The following is a 27,532-nucleotide window of genomic DNA, read 5'->3' as shown; positions in this document are numbered from 1 at the left end:
CCTGAATTTCACATTGTGGCGATCACTTTATTCAGTGAACCGTGTTTATTTGAGCAGGGAAACGCAACGCAGAGCAGAGAAATACATGTCATACTTTTATTAAGAAATTATAATAAAACGTACAACCTAAAAGCCTAAATTACAGTTCTATGCAATACTCACAGGCTTTAATGTAACCAAACCCATTAAATAGAATCCACACTGCCAATCAGAAAACACAGTAAATAATAGAAAACGTGATCCCCAAAATAAATGTTGTGTAAAAACATTTAACAAAAATATTGTTCGTGCCATTTTAACTTTATTCAATCCCCCTGTATGTAGCAAATGAAGTTGTTTAGAGTAAAATGAAACGTCTAGACTGTGAGCTTAAATTTCCTGTATGTTTAATTTGAGATGATTTACATTACTAGTGATTATTTTGATTGTTGTGATCCATAGTAAAATATGCCTTAAGGACAATATGTATGTTACACTTCGGTATCAGACAGGATATAAAAGAGCAGCATATATTTGTAGAATATTTGATAAATAAATGTTACCCATGCATAGACTACAGAATGGCATCTCATTCAGGCACCTCACCATAGCCCGGGTACAGTAAGTAGAGAACACAACTCATCCAGAAAGTGTAGCAAACACAATACAAGACACGATAACCAGGGAGGATTATCATGTCCTGGATTATCAATGGTGAAATTTGTTCACAACCATGCATATGATGAATATTTGGGCATATTTGTATTTAGTGTGTAAAAAAAAACAAACCCTCCACATTACATCTGGACTAAAGAAAGAACAGCAACCAGGATTTACTATTGCTATAAGTCTCTGAAAAAAGTCACCACATTTGGTGCCGTACTATGAGATTCCTATAATACCACCAGTGAGAAAGGCAGAAATGTGTTTTGATAGCTTGCATGTTGGGATCACAAACTTAAAGGGTGTGTGTGTGTGTGTGAGAGAGAGAGCGAGAGAGAGAGAGAGGGAGGGGAAAACAAGTGACCGTAACCACAATACTAAGGGCACACTGCCTCTTTTACAAAGTGTGAAAGGAGAAGGGAGGTAAGATTAGGTTACAGTTGTTTTCCTGTTAATGAGAGTCTGAAGTCACAGGAGACATCCCAGAATCCTTAGCAGTGTTCAAGGTGTCGGAGGCTGCTGGGGAAGAGACTGTCTCATAGATGAATCTGTAGAGGCTGACGTCAGGTCGTGTCGTGCGACAATTCTTGCACACCTCGTTGAAGTACTGGTTTAAAAGGTCGTACAGCTGCCCTGTGAGGGTAAAAAAGGGTGGTGGAGAGAGGGGAAGAGAGGTGGAGGAGAGACAAAAGGGACGCGGTCAAGAAACATGTAAGGAAGACGGGATTTAAGAGAATAGGACCAAAAGCACAAGCGAATCGTGAACGAGAGAAACAGACACTCAAGCAGGTAAGAAAAAAAAATGAAGGTGTACTCGGGCTCATTTATAAATCAAGCGCACATACGCACTCACATACTGCAACACCCCCCCCCCCCCTGTAGCTCCACTTTAGGAAATGGATGGCTAGAGGGGAATTTCTCTGAAAGGCTTCAATAAATGTCAACAGAAGAAAAATGAAGAGAGGGGGAGGGAAGAGGCCGGGGCCAGTTTAGGCAGTAATCCACTCTGCGGCTCAGGCTGAATGGATGGGCTGAGGAGCGGGGAGATGGCCCATATGGTAGAGTACCTTAACATACCCATGGAGTGTGTGCTGTTATTTATACACACAGTCCTGTAATGACACCAAGAAGGAAAACCTCCTTGAGGTGCAAAAGCAAAAAGTTCCTGTTTCTAATAATTCTACTGAGTGACCACAGCTTAGCCACAAACGTCTTGTGTGTGAATCTTACCAACAGTGACCCGACTCTCTGTGAGGAAAGCGTGCATTTCATGAACATCTTTCATCAGCTGAGCATCTCCAAATGTGAAATACGCCACATCTCGCCCAGCCTCTGCTGCTGCCATGAATTGAATCAGCGCTGAAAAAGAGAGAAGGCGAATTTCAAGACGAAAATTCAGGCGACAACATTCACTCTACTTGCACCATTGGTTCCAGAATAAAACTATAAAGGTGTAATTGAGCGCTGAAAAGCATGACAGACTAAATAATTGGTCAATAAGCCAGATAACGTACAGCCTGTGGCATAAAAGAACATGAGTGGCAATTTGTATTAGTGGAGTAAATAATCCAGTGTTGGTAGAATAGCCTCGTAAACAGCATTCAGTCTCTGAGCTCCTGCAAATTAGGTTTCATGATTTTTAAATATTTAACAGAATGGTTATACAGTTCAGATTAATGACATCATTTGCAAAAGCTCTGTAATCTTTACTTCAAAATACCCGACTAGTGTTATGTAAATACCACATCTCAAGTCAGCTCCTGGACTTTCATGTAAAACACAGTTATTAGCTTCCAAAAATACCAACTATGCTAACACTGGAGCTAATGGGCGGAGCCCCCCGGAAGCTAATATCATCCTCGGGGACTATGTGAAGTCCAGGGGATCTATTCATAGCATGCTGCAGAGGAAATTAGCAGCTTCAGTTTTAAATCCAACAGTCCAAAAGTACAGCCTTAAAGCACTGATGTGCACAGCAAAAACAGGGTACATGCGCCATGAATTTAGGCATACAGAAAACTCTGCACATCCAACACACAATTGGCCAAAAAACAACAGTAAGGGTCTCCCTGCTTATGAAGACTGATGTTGTGTAAGCAAACTGAGACCAGCATCAGCTGGATTTATGGTCGTCTTTGTCTGTAATCAATCGCCCATTTAATGGAAAACATAAATGTGTCAGATGATCTATAAAAGACTGAAAAGGGACAGGAGAGTGACACCCTGGGAGAGCTTCTAATTGACTAGAGAGGCTTGAGAGAAACAGCATCTTGGAAATTGTCGTACACTATTAGCTACATAAATGCTGAAAGTCCTTCAGCAGGGGCTCTACTGACTGGGAGATGCCGTGATCAAGTCTGAGCTACTGATATTCACTGCAGTCTTGGGAATCCAGCCTTAAAATTTTAACGTAAGAAATGTGACACAGATGCTAGCCTAGTTTATAGATTTTGTTGCCATAAATCATCCAATTATACCTTTGAGCCGTGTGTCTCCGCCAAAAGCTCCGCAGCCCCAGTTGCCTGTGGCCACCGCAGAGAGGTGCTTCCTGTTGGCATTATTTCGATGGAATCCGCAGTATGCCTGGAACGAAAACAAAAGAGGGAGAAGGATGTAAGAGTGGGGAAGACAAACAAACAGTACAGTCTTTTCTATGATCTCTCAGAGTCTACTAAAATTAATTAAAATCACATTAATGTATAATGTGGGGGCAAGTGTTAACCCTCAGACTGAACCATAAGCAAATATAAAAATATGCAATAAAGCATTTACTCGACTGAGAAGAGAAAAAAAGTCTGTTAAAAAAAGTGCATAATATATATTTTTCTTAGTCATGTGGAGAAAAAAACTGCAGTAAAATTGGGAGTAATACTATTGAGAGTTATGTAGTATTTAGCAGTTGAGCGGTTTTACATATCACTTAGATTTTAGCAGCTGTACCAGACAAAATGTCAAAGCTCATGGTCGTGAACATTTTATCAAAAACAATATAACATCGGCCGTGTTCGGCACCATCGCACTGACACCTTTAAAAAGGTACTACAAATTAGAGCAGCACTTTATAGGTTTCTTGCTACCTTTCACAAACACGTTTGGAAAAAGAACCGCTGAACTAAATCTTCCCTCACCTTGTTGAGTTCTCTGGTCATCTTCTCGGGCAGAAACTGTTCCAGGAAGTGCCTGTATTTAAGAGCATCAATGGCCACAATCTCTGTACATCTTCTCTGCCAGTCATCCCTGGAAATGAAAGAAAGATTTTACATTTAAAACATCAGCACAAGTACCAACAAACACAAAAGTAATCCTATGGAGGGGAGAGAAAAAATTACCTGGGTGTCTCGTCTTTGTGGATACCCACCCATTTGTAACTCTCAGCATAGCCAGAGTATTTACTGTATTGTTCAGCTCCTGCAGTATAAGACGAGGGAAATACGATATTACTCATTGCTCAGCAGTCAAAGCACACAGCAGGTTCTAAAATCAAATTTAGCGCTTTCTATGCTCCACATGAGCATACAGAGTATCAGCTTATATTGAATTGTCACGAATAAAGCCCACTGATTTAATAAGTAATCTGCTATGGGGTTTTAAATGAAAAGCTTTGAGCTACAACTGGGAGAAAATGTAAGAACAGAACAAGCAAAAATTAATTACTGACACACCCGTGTTTTTAAGAGATTGAGTCCTTTGTAACACCTAGGGTTATGTCCTAAGGGTTAGAATAATACACCTATGCTTCTTTCTGAAAAGGCTGCCCCTTAAAGGCTCCATACATTAGGAATGATGTGGTTATATAACACTTTGTTGAAGAGTAGAAGTTAAACATGTGAACTAAAGTTGTATGAGCAGAGTATGAGAAAGTGTTTCTTAAGTTAATGGGCAGAAGCCACTAGAACAAAAACCAACAATTATGGATAATTTTGCAAATATTTAATAAAAAAAATTTTAACGTACATTTTTTTTTCTGCATTACATATAAAACTTTTTTTGTTTCCACAGAAATTGCGTTTTCTAGTAAGGCACTGGCTGTGCAAACAAAAGGAGCAGTTGCTTTATTTAAAGGATACTGTGCCACTGCAGGTCCAGCACTGCAATTAAAGTGCTTTCCACAACACCAGCGACTCCTAACGTCAAAGAACAGGCTGCCCATATCACTGTGTCCACCAAAATTCTTCCTCCTCTCTATTCACCTTGAGCCACTTCAGTCTGGCAACCGCCCATAATGGCATCCCGCTATGCTGACGTCCATCAGGAGATTGCATCGCAGACCTTGCCTCCCGGTGTAAAACGCCAGTGGGCATTCAAACTTAGACTTGAGTTTTGTTTTACAAGTACTCTGACATTAAAGTTCCAGATGCACTTGAAGACTTGTGCTAGGGCATCGCTAAAGATGAAGAAATATGATCAACTTGACAAAAGAGAAAAGAGTCTAGCAAGAGAAATGGGACTTTAAGAGGAAACACAGCATTCGTGCAAGGAATACTGAAGATTTTAATGAATCTATGGCATAACTGGCCCATTCCATTAGTGCAGCAATGACCTTAGTTGGGCTATAAATTGTTTTCTGTCCAAATGTAATAAAGTTAAGTGGAGAGGAGGAGGATGGAAGAGGGAGGGAAGCACTATGAGGGGAGGGAAAGAGGGGGACAGTGACTAACCACCTGAAGGTCACTGGGGAGAGATAGGAATTTCAAGGAAGACAACATGGCGCCACATAAAAACAGACAACGATTGGCTTGCTGACAGAGTTCGTTTTTTTTTTTTCCATTGTGTGTGTTTCTTTGGTAAAGTGGTCCAGCAGCATGAACGTCACCCTATTTGTTTTTTCTACTTTTCAACCACCCAAAATAACAAGCATATAAAGTATGCCGAGGGACATCCGACAATGCAAATGTATTTGAATTTTTTTCAGATTTGTGTCACGTTACAAAAAAACAGAATCAATCAATAGCAGGCATTTTTGAGCGATTTAAGTCAAAAAGATATATTCTCATGCCAAAAAGATGAATTTATCAAACAGCATAATGTCTCAAAATGATCATTTTATGAAATAAAAGCATCAAAACAGTAAAACAAAGTAAGTGTTTATATTATGTTTACTTTTTTCCACACGTCTGCATATCTTAATCTGCACATACTTCTTTCTGTTGACACTGTCGAGATGTGAGGCATGGAAAAGAAAAAAGGTAGGATGACCAGAATTGCAGGAGGGAGGCAAATGAGAGGAAAGAATAACCGAAACAGTGAGTTGGAGGTTGAAAAATAGAGCAATTCTGCTTGGGAGAAATGAAGGATAACCAAGCAGTCCCATCTGAATCAATGCAATGGATTTACCTTCGGACTGGAAGGAAGTATGAGGGCAAAAATAAATGGAGCCCAATAAACACAAAGAGCTCAATGAACAGGAGAAAATAACTCAGTGATGGACGAAACACCGGTTTGAACCAAAATGTAATACTAGAAAGGCATGGGAGATACATAGATGTGTCTAGTTTCTATTGGAGAAAGAGGAAAGCCAACACAATACCAAGGAATAATTGCCAAATAATAGCCTATATACCCCATGGCATGAAGATAAATTAAATGTAGAGTATTTATAGTCTGGTTACACCATATATCAGTGTCTAGTGGTTCTATATGTTTTGTAATAGTGTTTACTTTCTACTTGAAATAATCCAGTACATGCACATTACATAAGGGGACAGCTTGCATTGATACTCAAGTATTATTACACAATCAATAAATCTATCTATCGATCTATCCATCCATTTTATGACAATGTTTCTATGTTGCAGGATCAGTACTCTAGATTTTCCTCTCCCTAACCACCTCCTCAAGCTCTGAAAGGCGGTATAGAAGGGGGACACCAACAGCCAACCAACAGATGTAAGCTCTCAAGCACGTCCTGACTCCGCCACATCCTCTCCTGGTAGGCGATACCTGTAGAAGGTGCCTGTAAGTATCTTAGTCAGATGTCTAAACCACCTCGACCATGTCCTTTGATATGTAAAGGTACTATAGCAGCTCAATACTGAGCCCCACCTAAATGACTCCTCATCCTATCTTTATAGGAGAGCCCTTTCGGAAGAAGCTCACTTCCCCCACTTATGTCCACAAAATTACTCTTTCAGTCACTAGCTAAAGCTACTGACATATTAGAGTAGGGATGTAGATCAACCAGTAAATTGATAGCTTTGCTGTCTCTTCACCACCACCACAGATCACACTGTACCCCACGTTGCACAGCTCCTCTACTCGAGACAGCAAGTGGAGTGAGCACTGAGTGAGCCCTCCACCCATTTCCAGCCAACAACTACTATCTCAAAATTGACTTGCCAATTTCATTCCCACCATATCACATTCAGTTGCAAACCACCCCAGTATGACCAGGAGGTCATTAGTCATTGAATTAAAAAAACAAACAAAAAACACCTCATTCACAAAAAGCAAAGAAGGTGATTCTGAGGCCCTCAAGCTAGAGACAAGCCGCTATTTGGCTATGCCTCAAAATTCCAAACCCCACCACAAACAAGCCCAACTAAGTGGCAGCAATGCATAGCATGCTTTCACTTAGCTATAGCCCAAAACAAGAGGCCAAATACACAATACTCCTGAAAAACATCCCACAGGACATCCCAGGGAAAACCGTTAGTCAAACTCCCAGAAATATCCTTGAGAAGATCAAGACCATTTCCAGTGTTTGACAACCAGGTTGAAACCTCGCTGTTCCTTCTGAATCAGAGGTTCTAACTAATAAATGGACTCTCCGGAGGATCATGCTCATCAGGCTCTCATTGTTGTTGCCCAGGTGAGCATGGAGATCCCCTGGAGGACAACAAAGTCCCCACATGGTGACTCTTACAGCGTCCTGCTCAGTGACTCCAAGAAAGCTTTTCAGCACATAAGCACAAACAAAAGTCAGGACCCATTCCCCAGGCAGAAAGAGCAGGGAGACAACCTTCTTATCCATCTGAAAACAACCCCAAAACATGAAATCACTTTTTCTTTAACTAAAGAAATAAAAATAAAAAATAGATTGCAGTGATCAAGTTCCCAGTAAAAATGTCATACAAATCAAAGCCTCAAGACTTAAAAATACATATGTTTGTGTGAGAAAAAGAAAGAAACTACACACCTGTGATGATGAGGCATTCATTGTATTCAAGAGCTTCAGTAAAGAGGCGAGAGATAATGAGTTCAGGGTTGATAAGGAACCTGATTTCTTCTTGGACCAGTCCATGTCCTGTGACTCCACCACCTACAAACCTGTTGGCAAAGTCCACCTAGTGAAATACAAAAAAAAAAAAGAAAAAGAAAAGAAAAAAAGAAGGACATTTGTTTGGCCTCAAACTTGAAATTAACATTTATTTAAAAAATACAGATTTCTATTTGGTTTGTTGCATGACATGACATGTACAGTATGACATACTGCCCTTTGACCTATCAGTATAAATGAGAGAATTTGTGAAATTCTGTCACTGTCACTCCTGTTATTTAAACAAATACTTCAATTAGTGTCTCATTATCTATCCTTTTGTCCACTGTGGCCATTTATATCAGATAAATCTATAAAGATCATTGCAATGATCCTTCCTGCATGGAAATAATCCAATCAGGAAATTGTAACAGAACACAACCCATGAAGTCTAAAGATATACTTCAAATCTACAGTGCATGAATGTGTGCAGATTTCCCACATGTCTGAGTTTTGCATTTTCTAAGAGGCCTCACTATTCATTATCTATTCAGTGTTTATTCAACAAAGAGAAAAAGGAAGCGGGCAATAAAAGGTCATTGCTGTTCAGCAGTCTGCCAACTTTATCTGCGTTTTATCCAGTTGCATCTTTTATAACTTACTAAAGGTAAAGGACTTGTCCATCTGAAATTTTTAAGACTGAACAACATATTTGAGTTATGTCAAAAACTACAACCAAACCAATTTGACACCAACTCCTAGTGTCACAATCTAAAGTCACAAACCCTGAGAATCAATATACAGTCAGGTAAAGAAAAGAAAGTGCTACAGCTCTGATTCTACAGGCCTCAGCTACCATGTTAAAAATTAAAGTTCATGACAATACAATTAGAAAAAGACAATAGTATGGAAGGGTTGCCAAGGGAAACCCTCTTCTCTCTCTCTCTGCAAAGAACATGGCAGCACAGTGTAGGTTTGCCAAGTTGGATCTGAACAAACACCAAGACTTCTTGAACAATGTCCTTTGGAGATGTTTGATGAAACCAACACAGCTTCTCAGCAGAAACACCTCAAACCATGTCAAGCACGGTGGTGGAGTGGTGATGAGTCAGGCTTCTTTTGCAGTCACATGACCATGTTTTTCAGTCTTAAAAAACTTCAACCCAATCCAGCTAAAAAAAATACATATATAATGATATGAAATGACTGAAATAACAGTCTGGACTGATATTAATGACATTTTCCACATTTCAAAATCCTCTCTGTTACCCACAAAGTTCAAGATCTACACTGAATAGAGTCCAAGAAATTAAATTTTAAAAAACAGCCCAGGAATTTGTTGAAATAAGATAAATCCATACCAATAACCGATATGTTTGTGCTTATTTCTAGGACTCACGCTTCTTTGGGGAAATATTTTCAGTGTGGTGCTTGAGCTTCATGCCATGAAAGACCAGATCTTGTTTTTGTGGCACGCATAAGAGAACATCCCATTCAAATCACAATGCAGATATTTAAACAGCTTGTCAGGGGTGAAGGTTCTGCTCAGTGGCCCACAGCTACGTCAATCTGTGTGACAGTGGGTTTGTGTATGTTTTCTAACCAGCCACTCAACTCCTCACCTTCACTGGTTTACCCCTAACCTCACCTCCCACCCTTCAATCTCACCTCCCGACAGGATGACAGCTCGCTCTGCCCTATCAAAACTCAACACACAACCAATATCCAGCCTGCTGAGGTAGCCATCAATCCGCCTACAGGACTCCAAGCTCACTGGGTCACCCCAGTGAGATGGATCCCCGACGTCATCTTTGTCTCTGTGTGCCTCCTTCTCCCTCATCCCCCACCCCAGGGTCCTCTCCTCCACCCTTGCCACTCGGAGCTACTCATGTGTATACATCAGCTGTCAACTAGAGTAAAATAAATGCGGCAGCTACACAGAAACAACAAGGGGGGCAAGAAGATGGGGTGAGTCACTGCAGACAGAGATTCAATAACTTGCATTGATATGCACAAAAATCATACAACTGGTTTAAAGCTGAAGGTCATATTTTTACTTTTTAAGCAAGAAAAATAGACTGATCGACAGAATCATACTCATTAGGTGTAACCACAGTAAAAAACTGCAGAATACTATTTGTATTTAAAATTGAAAATTAAAATTCTCACATTAAAAGAGAAAAGATGCTGTTAAGAAGTGCTTTTGATATTTTTAACAAGACATGGATGACATGGAAGTATTTAATTACTGAAGTCAGAGGTAAAACTGTGTGCTTAGTGTGTGGTAAAACATTCCTACCTGGAGCATTCCATATCCATGTTCCTCAATTGTCCCTTCACAAGTGATATGCAGGCGTGTCAGCTGAGTCTGAGAGCTGGACAAAAAAAAGGGGAGAAAAAAACCAACGATTACAAACACTTCAACATTCATGTGGACTTCTCATCCATATTGGGGCCCTTTACTCTTTCAAATCCACCATTTAAAAACACTGTCCTACTACTACTTTCATTGTAGGAATTTATATAATGGCAATTATCTGTGCACATGAGCACCAAAGAAGCTATGAGGAGTTGATGGTCACTATCCCACTCAGACAAAATCAACACACTTCAGAGTTATTCAGGAAAGATTTAGTGAAACTTTGATAGAATTTCAGGATTTTACTTCCTGTTAAAATAACAATTACTCCCCTACAACAATTATATGCCTTCACAGAATGCAGAATATACTATTTGTTTTGGACAGAGTATGCCATGAATCGCAAGATAATTTATTTTAAATGCAGTTCATTAGTTTATTATGTTCATAAGGAACCAGAGAAGTAATTATTACCTTTCCCAGTCTGGTGGATTGTTTAGTGTTTGTCTTGTAAATGTAACAAGACCCTTGGGTGCTTAAAAATAAAGCAGACAAAAGGTTATTCAACTGAAAGACACAGGGAAGCGCAACAACTTCTACAACATTATGTTAGTTATTTTCATTGCTTACTAGTCTGTGTAACTCTCCTGAAGTAACACAGCAGAGTTTTCAATTTCTCAATTTTTCTTGGTGAAGGACCTTCAAACAACCTGAAACCAAAAGAAAATGTATGTCTGAGTTAAAAAACACTTAATTTAAAACACTACATGAAAAGGTTTATACAACTTCTGAAAAAAAGAGTAAAATGTACAGTATCTCCCCTTCAAAGTTGTGTCTGTATGCCGTTCAGGCATATAAACAGTCAAACAAATTGAATGGTGGCACTTGGCATTGTGCTATCCATCCAACTATCCAGTAGACCAACGGGAGGGGATGTAGAAGTGCAAGTCATCACAGCAACACTTCCACAGCAATGCTGAAAGCATAACCTTTCCAGAATATCTACGATGGAACATGAAGCCAAATCTAATTCAGGTCTAATTTTAGATTTTTATGGGGCAAGTTCCAAAACTTTATAATAGCACCTGTATTTTTGACATTAAATAATGTGTTACATTTTAGAAGATGAGAGGCATTAATGTTTCACTCATTTATTATCTAAAGCTCACTGCACAACAGGAACATGAGTGAAGTCACGCTTTCAAACTGGCATGATGTCTCTCCCATCTACCCTCATCCTTCATACAACGGCACTGCCTGAGGCCCCGTTTCAGTTTTTCAGTTACTATTAAACTAGGGTGGAGGGATGGAGAGAGCACTGGATGGAAAGCTTAAATCACCCCCATTCTAGTACACTCCCTCCATGAAAAGCGACCTAAGCTGATGACTAACCATAGTTCAGCATCTCTCCCTCCCACCACTTTCTGCTCAGACCGGTAAAGAAATAAAAACAGAGGGAACAAATTAAACGAAAAGGTCATTTGCTAAAAGCCTTACTGTGAGTAAAGAAAAAAAGCAATTTATTTAAGATAATTTTTTCATGTCAGTTTTGGTTTTCTCTACACAGCACTTTACTCATCCTCTGTGAACCCCTTCACCCCATCAGTTCCTTTAGTCAGTGTTAATTTGGCATAATGTATCCTGGAGGACAACATGACTATGAGAAAGTGTAAGTGAAACAAGTAAATTACAGTGGGATTTACAGTATAGCCACAAATTATACCGCACTTGAGAAAGTAGGACTACTAATTATGAAGGATTTTGTTACAAAATATACTGCAGCAATTTTCATTTAAGGACAGTAATTAGTTGGTTCTTGTCGTCTATAACCGTACCTACTGCATAAAGTGCATATGGAGACAATATTTCTGACAGTTTTGCCATAACCTGTTCAGCTATTTCCTTGCAAACAAGGTCGACCATCTCACAATGACTTAAAAACAAAAACGGGTATTTATTTCTTACTAATGAGCCTTCATTGATGACCAAACTGTTATTGGAATTCCCTATGTCATTTTCTTCTCAAACCCAGGAAAAGACAAGCCATAAAATGACAAGTCTTCTGCTTTCTATCCTCTTCCTTGAATCTATCCATCACTTAACAGAGGACAAATCTCGACAGTTCTGCCAAAACAGCAATCAGCAGATTGCTTGCTGCTCTGTTTGCCCAAGACAGAGCGTTAGTGTAACCGATAAGCAAAGTGACGGACACTCCCTCAATTACTGCGAGAAGGGGAGGGCGTGTAACGATCCAGGACCCATTTTAGACTGCAGCGGTTGTCTCGTCTCGTTTCCTCAGAAACACAAAGACTTTTTTCCCCCCTCTCTTGGCCTTTCCTGTATTTTGCTCTAGGCAGAAATACTGACAGTGAAGGCAGACCCAAGTGGTCTGAAACAGCCAACGCTGCAACTGAAATCAATACTTACATCATTACAGACACAGATATCGTGCCCTCAAACAGATGACACACAGATGACACTGAAAGTGCAATTATGGTTTAGATAAAATAAGGCAGCTGAAGGTTATATGGACCAAATCAAAGATAATTAGTAGGATGACAGGATTTGTAAAATAATTCTATCGAACCTTAAAGACAGTGCAGATGCATAATACTCTGAACTAGAGGAGGGAGTTATTTGCTGTATAATACTATAACAACTAGAAATATTTAGGAATTCATGCAGATAGCGGGAGACTATGTAAAGCTACAGAGTGGGATCACCAAGTGCTGGGGCGCAAAGTGGTTCCCAACACTCTGCTGACTCAGTAACTACAGAGTTGCAAACCTCCGCTGGCACTGACATTAGTACAAAAACTGTGCGGCAGAAGCTTCATGGCATAAGTTTCCACTGTCAAGCAGCTCCTGTAGATGTGATGTGTAGGTGACCAGTACTTTGTCTATATAGTCTAAGATGCATAAATCAAGTTATATTGATATGAATGAGATGTTATTGCTTGAATTCAAATCATATTGTGCTTTTATAAGATGATAAAGGGAATAAATATATAGACAGTATAAAAGGTGGATTCAGCCCATGGTTGCTGAAGTCCTGTTTTGAAGATCTCTGGCTCTCTTCCACATTTTCTCTTCATTCACCCTCAACTGGTCAAACCAGATGGCTGTTTTTCTCCCCCCACTGTCGCCAAGTGCTTGCTCATAGGGAATGGTCTGACTGTTTGCAGTTTTCCCTGTATTATTATGGGGGTTTACCTGGCAATATAAAGCACCTTCAGGTGACTGTTGTGGTAATTTAGCCTTATATGAAAAAAACCCAAATGGAATTCGACTGAAAGATGAAATTGAGTGTTTCTGCTATTGCCTTGCGTCTGACTGTGAAACCGCACACTCATTGGATAATGACTTGTGATTAACAGTCTATTAGCCAGTAAACATGTGGTTTCATAGCACAGATAAGCCTCCAGTTTTGAAACATAATATAATGAAGATTTACAAATTCAAATGAATTTTTATTCAATATGATCAAAAAATGAGTGACTGAGGCCATAAACTCAGATCAACAGTGTTTACAAAGGTCAGATCAGAAAGCCGCTCTTTCGTAGACTTCTACAGGACCAGAAGTCTTTTTTTCAACTACAGCTATCGCCATCTGGTGGCTTTCAGATAGAATGGAGGCTTTAAGGCACTTCTACATTGTTTCACACAGTCTACACATAAATGTTACCAATGGGTCATTTTAACCTGTTAGTAGCTAGTTGCTAGGCAATGTCATGGCATCATAGTATCAGATACAGATAAGAACCATCAGGGGTCAAAGATGTACCTGTGTGCCCATTCTGATTGTTCAACTCCTGAACATGAAAGAGTTGTTTGTGGGCAGATTTTGTGTGTTATGCTAAGATTATTCCATTTTAATAATATCCATTTTCCACCTTTGAATTTCTTTTTCTCCACAGCAAGTTTATTTATTTTCCAATTTATTTTGACAAACACCACCATGACGAGCGATGAACTAGTCACTCTGGTGAGTCAAACTGGAGCGGGAATCCATTAAACGCCTAAAATGAATGCAAATGTTGATATTTGGCAGCAGTATATCAATAAAGCAAGAGGCAGCGTATACAATAAACTGAAAAATGTATTTTGTTCCATCTGAAAATGACCAGCAATTAGAGCCCATGTAGATAGCAGAGAATGTCAAAATTCATAGCACTAAATGTTCATGTTCTGCAAAGAATATGGGAACTCATTATAAGGTATTACCGAACCAACGCCTTCAGTGTGTCGGGCAACAACCCTTATTGCAAATGTCACTAATGAGGAGAAGGGCCTCATGGAAATAGGGGAAAATTGAGTTGAGGTATTGTCTGGACAGTGTTCAGGATATACAGAGGCACTTACTGTCCAAACATGAAGTTGCAAAGCATGTAATAAAATCTAATTACAACTCTGTTACCAGCCATTCTCACCTATAAACAATATGTCAACTTTCTAGCCACTATCAAATGGGGGAAAAATACTTGGAAAAAATGCCTATCCGATTCAATTAGCTACCTGTTCATAGTCATCATGTCATAACTTTTCACACTCAGACAAGTTTTGCTTTTTGTAATAGTTTCTTATGTTCTGTTATACACAAAACTTTGCTTTGTGTCATAATTCATATGTCATCCACAGTTCTTGTCCTGTTTCACATAAATTCTTCTTTCTTGTTACCAATACTCAAAACAAAACATTGGGCAGGAAAACACAACAGTAAAAATCATTTTCAATTCAGATAAACTTCTAAATACACTTCCGGAAAAACAACAGCCACTATTAAACAGAAGACGTGACTTAGATAAATGTAACCACATCTGTAATAGGATAAACCAGATCAATGGCGTAGTAGCTCATCCAGGTAGAAATCCATCACAATTCACAGGTTACTGCTCATAAAATGAGAAACAAAATTTGGTTGAAAGCCTATTAGGCGATCATTGAGTGCAATAGGAAGGAATAGAGAATCTTGTGAATTATGGATGAGGGATGCTTCACTGTGACATAAAATCATCGGTCATTAAGCCGAATTCGTTTTAAAAAATTGTTTTTATTCTTTTAAGGTGGAAAATTACGTTCTCTCCATTTAGGTAGATCTTAAAAAGAAAGTAAGTAAGAAAGTAAGATATTTAGACTGGCAGTTTACTTTAACCTGCTATAACTTTACAATGTCAGCTGTCACCTACACTTCACACCTGTTATGTTCGGAGCAAAAGCACAACAGCACATCATTGTTATAAGTTTAGGGCTATAAAGTTGCATCACTTCCTTTTTCCTTTTTTTTTTTTACAAATAAAGTGACACTTCAAGTTATGAGAAGCCAGTGACACACAGACAAGCAGACAATTGTTCACTTTAAAACAGTCTATTATAACAATTTGTTTCCATTAGCTAACCCATGCTTTCTTAACACACCACTGGTTCTGAGTAGGTTGTAAGAAAGAACTCCAATTTAACACTCCTACTGGGATCTCCCTCCCACGCATGGGGTATAACATGGAGAAAGATCCTCAGCCCACAGCCCCATCCTCAAATCTATAACATGATATTTGCAGTTACACCACAAACTGCAATATAACAACTAAAAACAAATGACAAACCGTGGCTCCATTCATACAGAAATCAGTTCATTGTTTTTCCAACCACTGCAGCCAAGGTAAATTTCTACACTGAATGTGCAAGAAACAATATGAACAGAAAGTAAGTAAAAACAAAACAATTCATCTATTAAGGGTTTTCAAGGCAGTAGTGCCCCCTGATGGATGTTAGTTTATTTTGAATGGTAGGATCATTAAAAACAGAGTCGCTCAAAACAATCACACTGAGGCAGATAGCTGAAATTTATAAGGAAAAAAACCCTATTACTGATATGTATTATAGATACTGAGGGATAGATTTGATCCTCAGTTATAGGGTAGAACAGCAACAGGGTTCAATCACCTTAGACGTCCTCTGTCCTGCTCTAAATAAAGGTTTACAAAGCAACATTGTGGGCACTAAAGGGGAAAACCTTTTTTTGTATAAAATACTAATAACAGCAGGCTGCTGGTGATTTCTTTTGTTTTGTATGCTTTCACCTGTAGAAGTTGATCTCAGGATAATTGCCATACTCGGACTTGCGGGAGTTGCGTCGAGGGAATGTGCAGAAGAAGGCGTTGGCCAAAAGACAGGCTATTTGCTCCTGAGAAAGGGTCAGAGACTGATTCATCCTTGACTTAAGTAAAGGAATTGGCTGTAAATAGAGAAAAAAACAGAAAAATCAAAAAATCCAATCAGTGATTTGATGATATAATGCCAATGCTACAGTGACAAAGCAAAAAGTAAGAGAAGGGATTACAGTAACAAAGACAGATGCAGAAAAAACAGACAAAGTAATATGGGTTTAGTGGTGTAGGCTAAAGAGCTAATGAGGATAGATAATTAGTTTAGCAATCTAGCAAACACTGAGAGTTCCATTAGCTAAATGGGTGGTAGCAATTAAGGTCCCAGTTCTCTTGCTCTCCCCCAGGTTTGTTCAGTCAGGCACACAGGGCCCATCCATCTTCACTGATTAAGGCTAAAGAGCCTCCCAAGGCTGCCCAGTTAGCAGATCAATACCAGCTCTAATAACGCACATATAAATATTAGGCTTGACGCTTAATACTGCCAAACACAGCTGAGAGAGTCAGAAAGCTTCATTATTCAATATCTGCAAATAATGCCCTTTAAAATGGAATCTGTAACAGAAACTCCATCCTCTAGTTAAAGTGGATAATACTTAAACCTCTGCCCCTGGCTCTCAACGTAAACAGGAACTAGAGGGATTCCCCTATCCCGCAGTGGGAGCTGAATTCTCTTTATTAAATTATACTGAAGACTGAAATAGATAATGTGATTACAAAAATACCAATCCTGTAATTCTCAGATAGCTAAAATTGATGACAGAAGAGGGAAACAAGGACAAATGGACATGGCATTTAAAAGAACTCTGACATGGATCTCCATGTAATGTGAACTGCAAAAAGGCCTTCTGGGGTTCAAAGCGGCCGATTTCAAACCCGCACTACCAATGTGTCTTGCTTGGAACAGGAATACTTGTGGAAATCTAAAGCGATAGACTGCATTTTAAAATTCAGAAGTCCCAACTTAGTGCACCGAATTCACAAAAAGTAAGTGGAGTTTCCTAAGTGCAAAAGCATAGCACATGAAATGGATGGCAGAACATGGACCTCTCCTCTCCCAGTCCTCTTTTCTAATGAAGCAGTTCCTGATATGGACCAAAGAGTTGGATTCATTAGCTGCGAGTTGTAACTCATAAATTGATGCACCATCTAACCCGTCCTGCTAACTTACCACACTTTTATTCGTCTTCCTGCATACCTTAAACACTGCTACTTTCATGAGTAATGCCTGACCTTTACACATTTCCAAAGCCCTTAAAATAGATAATTTGGTATAAATACAGACAACAATCAAAACCTACCATTGTGCACAGCCGAGGAGCTTTAAGTGCAAGATCAACCATAGCAGGTAGTACGGTATCAAACAGTTGCTGTACCTCACAATGTTCAAGACACTGAAAAGACAAAAAAAATACATGTAAGCTTAAGTATTGTTAAATGAGATATGTGTCGAGCTGACTGCCTACTTAGGCAGTCAGTTACTCGGAGCCAGCAGTCAGAGTGACTGATTATATGTAAGTTGACATATTGTTTTGTCACACCACAGATTTCTCTTAACAAATGGAGAAAAAAAAAAACCCTAACTTTTTGTTATTCATTTAAGAATCAAACCAGTGCTTGTTTTTGTGCTTTACATTTTCTGCTCATTGACTTGAGCATGATTTTGACTTGTTTTTGTCCAAACAAAAAACTAAATCTGTCTTTTTTTATGTATAAGTACAAGCTAAGAAGCTACGTCTTCATTTGTTGCACTTTCAACAAATATACTGGAACAACTCATTCATGTAATAAATATGAGTTTTAACATCAATCCATCCATTTTCTTCCCCTTATCTAGTTCAGTGTCCAAGGGGCTGGAGCTTATCACAACTGCCCAAGTGTGAGAGACAGGATACATCGTAGCCCGGTCGCCAGTCTGTCACAGAGCTAACAAGGACAGACAACCATACACGTGCGAATTCATGCATAGGGCTAATTAAGGCTCAAATTAACCTAAACCCACATATGTCACACATTGTTGATGTGTGTTAAATTTTATAAATAAAATAAAATAAATTTTCCACGCATTGCTTTCCTCATTGAATATTAACAAAAGAAATGATGCACGGGTTTCATGCAATTAAAAAAGAGCCATAAATTATTCCTTGTTTTGTGCATTTGTTGTTCATTTTCCCTCAATTTTAAACGTGCCATTTTTTAAGGTTTAGTATTGTTTTCTTAAGCCCAGGACCCAGGATGTAACTGAAAATCTGAGGATGAGCCAACTGTTTGATTAACTTGACATGGTCTAAAAACAGCTTTACAGCAAGTCAGAGGTCATAACCCTACACCAGTAAGCAATATCTACGCAATTTTCTCTCATATCCAACAATAAAAACTCAAGTTTCAGTTTATTGTTGTTATAGGATGAACTCCCACTACTCAGATATCAATAATACTTAAACTTCAACAGTGAAAAAAAAAAACACAGAAACAGAAATGCTGCAGAGGCGTTCACTACACAGAACCCTTTTCCAAAGAAACTACCATCAATCTAGGAATGAGCTCGCCACAGCTGAGGCATCCATACTTCAGCTTGAAGCTTACCTCAGCATCCATCTGCAATTCCCCCTAAAATAAACACCCAGTTATTCCATCATACGCCCCAGATTTACAACGCAATCATTTATGAGTGTATTGGCTTCGAATGTCACTGTCATCAATCACATGCCTTATTCTATCAAGGTAAGCAGGGGAGCTTGTGCTGATTAAATGGATCTTCTGGGAGCAAATGCAAATGACCAATTGTGGAGAGAGTGGCAGGGTGGCTTGATTTTCCACAGGAAGTCTTTGGTGGTTGATTTGGCCAGGGGCATTTATATGGCTGCAGAGCAGGTCTGACTAAATGCTGTCAGGAGTAATGAGCTGGCAGACATCATAAAGCGCTCCTGTGGGACTAATAGATGGTAGCTGGTGATGCGGCAGGATGAGGGCAGAAAGACAACCCACCCCCCCCCTTTTCCACAGCTAGAGCAGCTCACCACAAGGTTAGGGTGGACACACAAACTATACATTTCACATCCATAAATATGACAGACCAAGTTTCATCAGGGCAGTCAGGATTTAGTGCTTCATAGCATAGTGATCGATTAGACATTGATCTTCCATACATTCTAGTCTTTACAAGTCATTTTAATTTTCTGGCAGCTCAACCTTCACAACTCTTGATTTGACTATTTAATTTACAGTTCTTCTAAGGGTGTTTCCCCAATACATTTAGTGTCAAACCCTGCATTTCAAGACATTTTTAACAGTGAGAGAGACGGAAGCAAACAAGCAAGCAACAGGGCACAAAAATGAGAGGAACAGCCTTGTTGTCTTGCTGCTATATATATGTTTGTGTACTGAAACATCAGCTGTACTGTACTCCCGGACTGGGTTTGTGCTTAGCCCTCAGACATTCGTCAGAAAATGACACAGTGACAGTTTCATTCGGCAGAGGAGAAACACTAAGACAATTTACAGACAAGCCCTAATTTGGAAACCTCTTCTTTTTTTTTTTTACCTTATGGCTATTACATGCTGAGCGGACTGTCAGTCACAGGCCCAGGGGCAATGTATCCCTTCACTATTTTACCTCAGTGATACAAAATGTTGCACCACATTTAATTAGGTTGTATTGGCTTAGAAGTTCAGTGGTTAGCATTCATAATGACCACAAAAAACAAATATGACACTGAAAACTGTTATATCAATCAGCTGGTTTGGCCACTGTTATAGAATGACTGACCGTTTGTTTCTTCACGACATTAGAGTGTGCATAACAAATCAATCGCTTTGCATGAAACAGGTCTGCCGTAGAAAGACAGCTGTTAATCATTTCTGCTTAAGTGTTGTCATGAAGGTCTGAATGCTTGATACCAGTCACAGCCAGCAGGTGTGCTGTGCCTACGTCTTTCTATTCAAGAATATTTAGTGGGTGGATTCATCACTTGGCCAACTGTTGCTTATGTCAGCGGTCCCCAACAACCAGGCCACGTACCCGAGTCGTTTGGTATCGGGCTGGAACCAGTCCGTGAGTCATTTGGTACCGGGCTGCAAGAGTTGAGGCTCGGGTGAGAAATTTATGGTTTTCAGGGTTTTTATTTTTATTGTTATTTTTTAAACGTTTTTATCGTTAACTCTGGGTCTTTTCCCGTGTCTTATGAATAAATCTTCCTTGTTTTGGGTACCAGCACTGGTTTTATTTTGTTGTATTTATCCACGACACCTTAAAAGCCGGTCTGTGAAAATATTGTCGGAGATAAACCGGTCCGTGGCGCAAAAAGGGTTGGGGACCTCTGGCTTATGTAATCAAATTCTGGTTTCTACTGTGTCATTTAAACACTGGTTTGTCCTTCTCTAGTGAGCGCCGCTTGCCTTTATAAAATGTCTTTGGAACATAAAAATGACAAAAGTGGGGGAATTGCTGTGGTCACGACAGCGAGCAGGCAGTTGTGGAGTTGCTGATGAAATTGCTTCCGGGAAGACCAACTTACTGCCTGGCCTTACTTAGCATCCTTACAGACTTAATGGGGGCTTTTAATTAAATTGGATTAAGCTATAAAAAGGCTTAGACAGCTATTGATCTGCCAAGCTTTCTGGCTTACTAAGAAAATATTTCAGAGAGAAGGAAAAAAACAATTCTGAATAGGCTAAATTTAGCTGAGTAATCCACGATGAGAGGGAACAAGCATTAGGTTTAAATAACAATTTGGCTGGACTGTGCCGGATATCACAAGCACTCACTTAATTCTGAACACTGCATTGTTATAATGATTCTGTTCCTAATTGATATACCCAGGAAGAATTTAGGAATAAAACAAATGCTTCTAAATGCTAAACGTAGCTATAAAATTAGGCTTCAAATTGAATTTGCTTTGCCATCTATCTTTAGGCTCTTTTGGGTGGTGGTGTAGTTAAAATATAAAGTTTCAGCCTGTGCAGTAGACATAATAAGTAATAAAGATCATACTTTATCTACAGTCTCTAAGGAGAGAAACTCCGTAAAAGGGCTGACACTTTAAAAAGTTATCTTGTAAAATTGAATGACAAGAAATCATTGTCCCATGTCTAAAAATGTTATCCTCATAACACGTGTGCAATTATAGCCCCTAACTGTCTGAAAGGAGGATAAGAAGTGTTTAAAAGGATAAAGAGGAAGACAATAAAAAAAGAAGACATTCCCCTGGTTCACCTGAAACAGCTGGTGCTGCTATGCTCTGTGCTCATCTGTCCTAAATGTGCTCCCGGGAGACTCACAGGTACCGTGAGGGGATGACACACACTAATGGGCTTACAGTCAAACAAAGACAAGCAGATTCCCTTTGCGATAACAACTTTACTTTACTATCAGCTTTAGATTCATTCTTCATTAGACTAACATTTAACCAGATAATCATGGTGACTTACATTTTGCTGGGATTTACAAGTCAACAAGGCTCAATCAGATTCAAATAAATCTTTATGAGTTTTTTTTTCATGGTAAAGATCTTATAAAAGGATTCTTAGGTCTGCCATGTTCAGCAAACATGTCTGTACAGGACAAGTTGTTGGAATTAAAACATTTTCAGTAGTCCATTAGGAAGTTGTGCTAATATTATGCCTTTTCTTTCGTACAAGAACATCAGGTAACAGTCGTATACTGAACATCGTACCTCTGTACAAAGAAGGTTCAGGGCAGTGAAGTCCCATTTCTTTGCATGGGCTGTGTTATACCTAAGGATTGCATCCTGAAGAGAAGAATGAGAAGTTAGAAGTCAGACTGAAAATGTAACATGGTTTTACAAATGGTGTAAAATACAACTGATGCAAACTCTGCCACCATGTGGTTTCTTATGGAATACGATTTGTATCTTTGCCATTGCTTTCACAATATAATTGGAAACAAATATGCCCAGAAATTCTTCAATATTGTGTAAAACACTTAAAAGCCTACTGTGGTCATTTGTTTGGCAACTCTGGCAACACGAATTTTTCCCGCTTTTTGAAACAGTTTACTGGATTGTAAGTGTTTCCGGGTTTCAACTGCTTGGTTTCCATATTTTAGGTTTGACTAACCAGTGTCTCTGATCTCTTACCCTCACATCCAGACAACTTTTGAACCCCCTCTGCAAAGCAGTGCGGATCAGGTCCCATCGACTTTGGACGCCATTTCCATCCTACACAACATAAAAAAAAAAATTAATAAATACAAACTTTTCTTACGTCAGTGTTCTTGCAGTAACTAACTTTATTGTACTGAAATGGCATGTCTGGATGGAGGGATGCTATACAACTATTATACCTCTGTCTCCATAGGAAACAGATTCTTCTCAGAGCAGGGCATCTTCACTGACAAATCATCCCATGCATCCTTGAACTTGGTAGGGTATGGGACAGGGACTTCTCCCTCCCTGAGGAGATCTGTCTGTAACAGGGAAATAAAAATGCAAGAGGAAAACATGTTCTTTACAGGTTACTGTTGTTTTTAGAGAAATTATGATGAAATTAACTGTTTTCCCTTTGCTCATTAAAAGAATGCCTTTTGGTTTATTTTAAAAGCCCCTGAAAGTTAGAGCACAGCTTGGTAGATAGTGTAAAAAATTAAAGAATAAACTAAAATTTCTATATAGGCTTATCTTGTATAAGGCATTTTTATTGCCTCACACTAAAGGTAAACGCATAGAAAATAAAAATACAAGCATTACATATTTTCAAGTCATACATTTCTTTGATGCGTAATGAACTAAAAGACAACCAGTTTTCAGTGTACACATTAGATCTAATTAGAAAATTAATTACAAATACATTTTCATTCTTGGAATTTAGTGATTGGCAGCATCTAGTTTTTGTGGCAGTGTTTGGTGATGGTAAGAGCAAGTTGTAGCAGTAAAGCAGCACTGACTATGTCCCTGTGGGACGAGCAGCGGAGGATAGTCTGATAGGACTGCTACTGACAAGAGCCCCTCAGGGGATCATGGAGGACGGCTTCACTCGGCCCAGCACTGTCTCTCTCATTCTCATTCACCCTGTCTGCATCTCAAGAGCCATTCTTTACGTCATCTTTGCCAATCCTCCCAGTCTTCTTTTCTCTTATATAAACACATTTCATCAAGTGATGATACACACTCACCAGACACTTTATTAGGTACACCTTGCTAGTACTGAGTTGGACCTACTTTTGCCTTCCGAGTTGCTTTAATTACTGTAGCATTGATTTAACAAGGTGCTGGAAATATTCCTCAAACATTGTGGTCCATGTTGATATAATAGCATCACACAGTTGCTGCAGATTTGTCGGCTGTACAGCCATGATCCAAATCTCCTGTTCCACCACATCCCAAAGGTGCTCTGTTGAACTGAGATCTGGTGACTGTGGAGGTCATTTGAGTACAATGAACTCACTGTGATGTTCAAGAAATCAGTTTGAGATTATCTGAGCTTTATGACACATTGATGCATGATGCATTATCCTGCTGGAAACAGAAAGATGATAACCTGTGCACTGTGATCATTCAGAGATGAAAAGATAAACTTAGTCAGCAACAACACTCAGGTAGGCTGTCATGTTGAAACAATCCTCAGTTGGTACCAAAGTGTGCCTAGAAAATATCCCATAGACTATTACAACCACCACCAGCCTGGACAGTTAATACAAGGAAGGATGGAGCCAGGTTTTCATGCAGTTTAATTCAACTTCTGAATCTACCACCAGAATGTCACAGTACAAATCAACACTCGTCAGACCAGGCAACGTCTTTCCAATCTTCTATTGGATCATTTTAGTGAGCCCATGTTAACTGTAGCCTCAGTTTCTTGTTCTTAGCTGACAGGAGTTGCACTTAGTGTGGTCTGTTGCTGCCGTAGCCCGTCTGCTTCATGGTTCAACATGTTGTGCATTCAGAGCTGCTCTTCTGCATACTTTGCCTGTAACAACCGGTTATGTGAGTTACTGTTGGCTTCCTATGAGACTGAAGATCTCTGGGCATTTAACTCTGACATGCCCTTATTAGCCAGAGAACCGCCATTCACTGAATATTTTCTCTTTTTCACATTATTCTCTGTAAAACCCAGAGATGCCTGTGTAGGAAAATCCCAGTAGATAAGCATAAGTATTAAAAGACTGAAAGAGTGAGACAGTAACAAAGGAAGACATTCCCCTGGTTCACCTGAAACAGCTGGTGCTGCTATGCTCTGTGCTCATCTGTCCTAAACGTGCTCTCGAGAGACTCCCAGGTATCGGTGAGGGGATGACACACACTAATAGGCTTACAGCCAAACAAAGAAATGCAGATTCCTTTTGCAATAACAATCTTAGTTTACTATCAGCTTCAGCATCATCCTTTATTAGAATAACATTTGAACAGATAATTATGGTGAGTTAAACAAAATCTGCCTCATAGGTTAACAAGACTCTGTAGTCAGCAATGTGATTTAAATAAATTGCTTTATTTCTTTAGGAGTCTTTTTTTTCCCCAAAGTAATAACTTTTGAATTACAAATATTAAAGCATGCTGGATGGAAAACATTTTTTTTTTAATTCCCCATAGCCTGAAATACACAGAGCAGCCATCAACATTCATGACACGTTCAAATTCACTTAAATAACCTTTCTTCCCATTCTGATGCTTAGTTTGAACTTCAGCAGGTCATCATGAACATATCTGTATTAGCAAATACAAAGATCCACAAAAGAAGAAGTGGCTGTTGACTCACCCTGACTGTGACAGTGTGATGAGGTGCTGATTTCAGGTGGGACAGAGGAGGGGCACACTGGGGTAGTCTGTTCAGCTCATCTATGGGCGTCCCCTGCCATTTTGTCTCAATGTTATGTGATGGGCATGAAACACTATACAGAAAAAAGAAAGAACAGGTAAGCAGACAGCAGATTAACTAAAGGACATTATGAATATAATGGTACTAGGGCACAAAAAAAAAAAAAGTTGTAGTGAAAATCTTTCCAAGGACCTTTGCAAAATTGCATCTGGCTGGCTTTCAATTAAGTCCTGGCTCATATTAGATGACCCACTGTGGTCTGCTATTTCAGCATCCTCGGATCCGATTGCAGGAAGATGTTCTCTTTCTTTGGTTGAACTTCCTGGATCAGAGTCTTTGATAGTCTGCTGAGATTCCATTACCTGAGCCTTTGCAAAGGCAGAGTGCTCTGCACAAAAACCTCCATCACAATCCTGGTCTGCAGAGTTGTTGAACATGGTTTTACAGACTGGACTATCAGGACTGAGCATCTCCACATCAGTGGGGGTACACACTGGGTTTTTGGAACTAAAACTAAGACAGGGATGGAGTTTCGTATTGGTAGTGTGTGCAGCAACACAGGTTGTCTTAGAGGGGTGAGGACCTGGTGAACTGGGCCTCTTAGATTTCTGCCCATTAGAACACTGTGTTGGAGCTGTGTTACTTTTGCTGCACATGAGCACAGCTTCATCCGTGTCACCTGCAGACCTACAGTCCATCAAATTCTGGGAAGACACATCATCATGTGTGTTCTCTGTTTGTGCACTGTATCCTGTAGCGTCAGACGTTTGTGTTTCAAAACAGAGTTCATCACTTTCATCTGTGAGGTTAGTTTTTGGAGCATCATTCTTTACATCTTCTTGATTAACCTCAGCATTTAAACTGCTGCAAAAAAGAAAGAAAATAAAACATATAAAATATACTTTTATCATAATCACACATTTTCCATCAATATTTTCTTTAATTAGCAGTACATTGGAAATTACTCATGCAAGACCAAGCAAACTGTTAACTTGTATACTTTACCTCGTTTGAGAATCCATAACTTCATCCACGTTTAACACGTCATACAAGACTAATCAGAACCAGCTGTATTAGAGAGAAAGAAAGTAAGTATGCTGGCACAGTAAGAAAAGGCAGTTTATATACACTCATCATTGGCATGTCAGGGTAATTTGAGGCTTTTAATGGTTTCTTTGAACTTTTCCAGGGTGGCATGATTGTGCAGCAAGATGATCACTTCAAACAACTGTACATAAGTACAAATTATGCGGCTGTGTGTTTTCCAGCGTCTGGAAATATACCCAAAGTTTTAGAGAGGAATTGGTAAGGATGCTGTTCAGTGATAACCCTGGAACTACAAAGGCTAAGCCTCCCGTGAAGTGTCGACTACTCGAACGCCAGCATCAATGTCCACATTGACAATGTCCACATTGACAATGTCCACATTGACAATGCCATGGACTGGAGGAGTATCTCCATATACTTCAACTTCATCTCAAATCAATAGCTAACCAAAAAATAATAAGGGTGTTTATATATTTGAGCTTGTGTATATATACTTTTGACCAGGTGTGGATTAGAGAAAAAAACAAACAAATTCACTTCATTTTTTGCACCCAATTCTTGTATTTTAAAGCGATTACAGATTTATGTTGTACGGTAGTTAAAAGAACTGTTCAAAGAAATCCTTACAAACCAGAAATAAACATGACATTCAGCCTTCGTAAGCAACAACACAGAAACAATAGAAATACACTGGTCTTGGTATGTATAACTGGACTTCTAATACAGTGAAATACAAACTTTGTTTATTCCTAGTGCCGGGTGGAAGCTACAGTAAGACCTAAATAGGTGTTTTGGTCCACTTATTACATTCTGTGACTTCAGCGAAGATGGTCGTAGGTAGATGTTCACAGTAAGTTACAGATTCAGTTCATTTTACCTGTATATATGTGCATTAATTACAGACAAAGACGGCACACCGCGAAAAAAACGCACAGCTGACAGCTCCAACAAAGCTACGACGAGCTGGCCAAGCATATTTTCTTCATTTGACACGTCACTTTCACGCTAAAACGACAGATTTTTCTTTATCTTACTACCCTGAGCGCACTGCAAAAACACAGCATCTTTAGCTAACTTAGCTTTGATTGGCTATAAATGCTGAAGGTTAGCCTCGATTACTGTAGCTCGGATTAACCTATATAAGCTAACAGTGCGGTCGTCATTCAAATAAAGAAACGTAACTTACAAGCTTGTTCCTTGTTCGAGGCTTTTAAATATAAACTATTTTTCTCCACATTATTCACTTTCACTTCGAGATGCTTATTCTTCTTCTTGTGGCTTTTAAGGGCGGATAGCACACCAACTTACAAGTGCATTGCCGCCACCTGCTGGACCGGTGTAAATACACGTAATG

At 39.3% G+C, this 27,532-nt stretch overlaps 1 protein-coding gene across 1 annotated transcript; it reads right to left on the bottom strand.

Annotated features, from left to right (window-relative positions):
- Positions 1 to 82: 82 nt before the first annotated feature.
- Positions 83 to 27,532, bottom strand: parga (poly (ADP-ribose) glycohydrolase a). Its single transcript, XM_040001614.1, has 18 exons — positions 27,365 to 27,532; positions 26,137 to 26,199; positions 25,324 to 25,995; positions 25,072 to 25,204; positions 22,661 to 22,783; positions 22,455 to 22,535; positions 22,032 to 22,106; positions 17,658 to 17,750; positions 16,273 to 16,427; positions 10,827 to 10,906; positions 10,671 to 10,731; positions 10,137 to 10,212; positions 7,778 to 7,925; positions 3,972 to 4,050; positions 3,771 to 3,879; positions 3,120 to 3,225; positions 1,873 to 2,001; positions 83 to 1,275 (listed from the first exon to the last, which is right to left on the bottom strand). The coding sequence occupies exons 2-18, from the start codon at positions 26,151 to 26,153 to the stop codon at positions 1,094 to 1,096; spliced, it is 2,319 nt and encodes a 772-aa protein (XP_039857548.1). The 5' UTR covers positions 26,154 to 26,199; positions 27,365 to 27,532; the 3' UTR covers positions 83 to 1,093.

This window comes from Simochromis diagramma, unplaced genomic scaffold (assembly GCF_900408965.1).
Source record: "Simochromis diagramma unplaced genomic scaffold, fSimDia1.1 OVJJ01000421.1, whole genome shotgun sequence".
In the NCBI taxonomy this organism is placed as follows: Eukaryota; Metazoa; Chordata; class Actinopteri; order Cichliformes; family Cichlidae; genus Simochromis; species Simochromis diagramma.
Note: the sequence above shows the minus strand (reverse complement) of the source record. Positions and strands in the feature narration are given on the sequence as shown.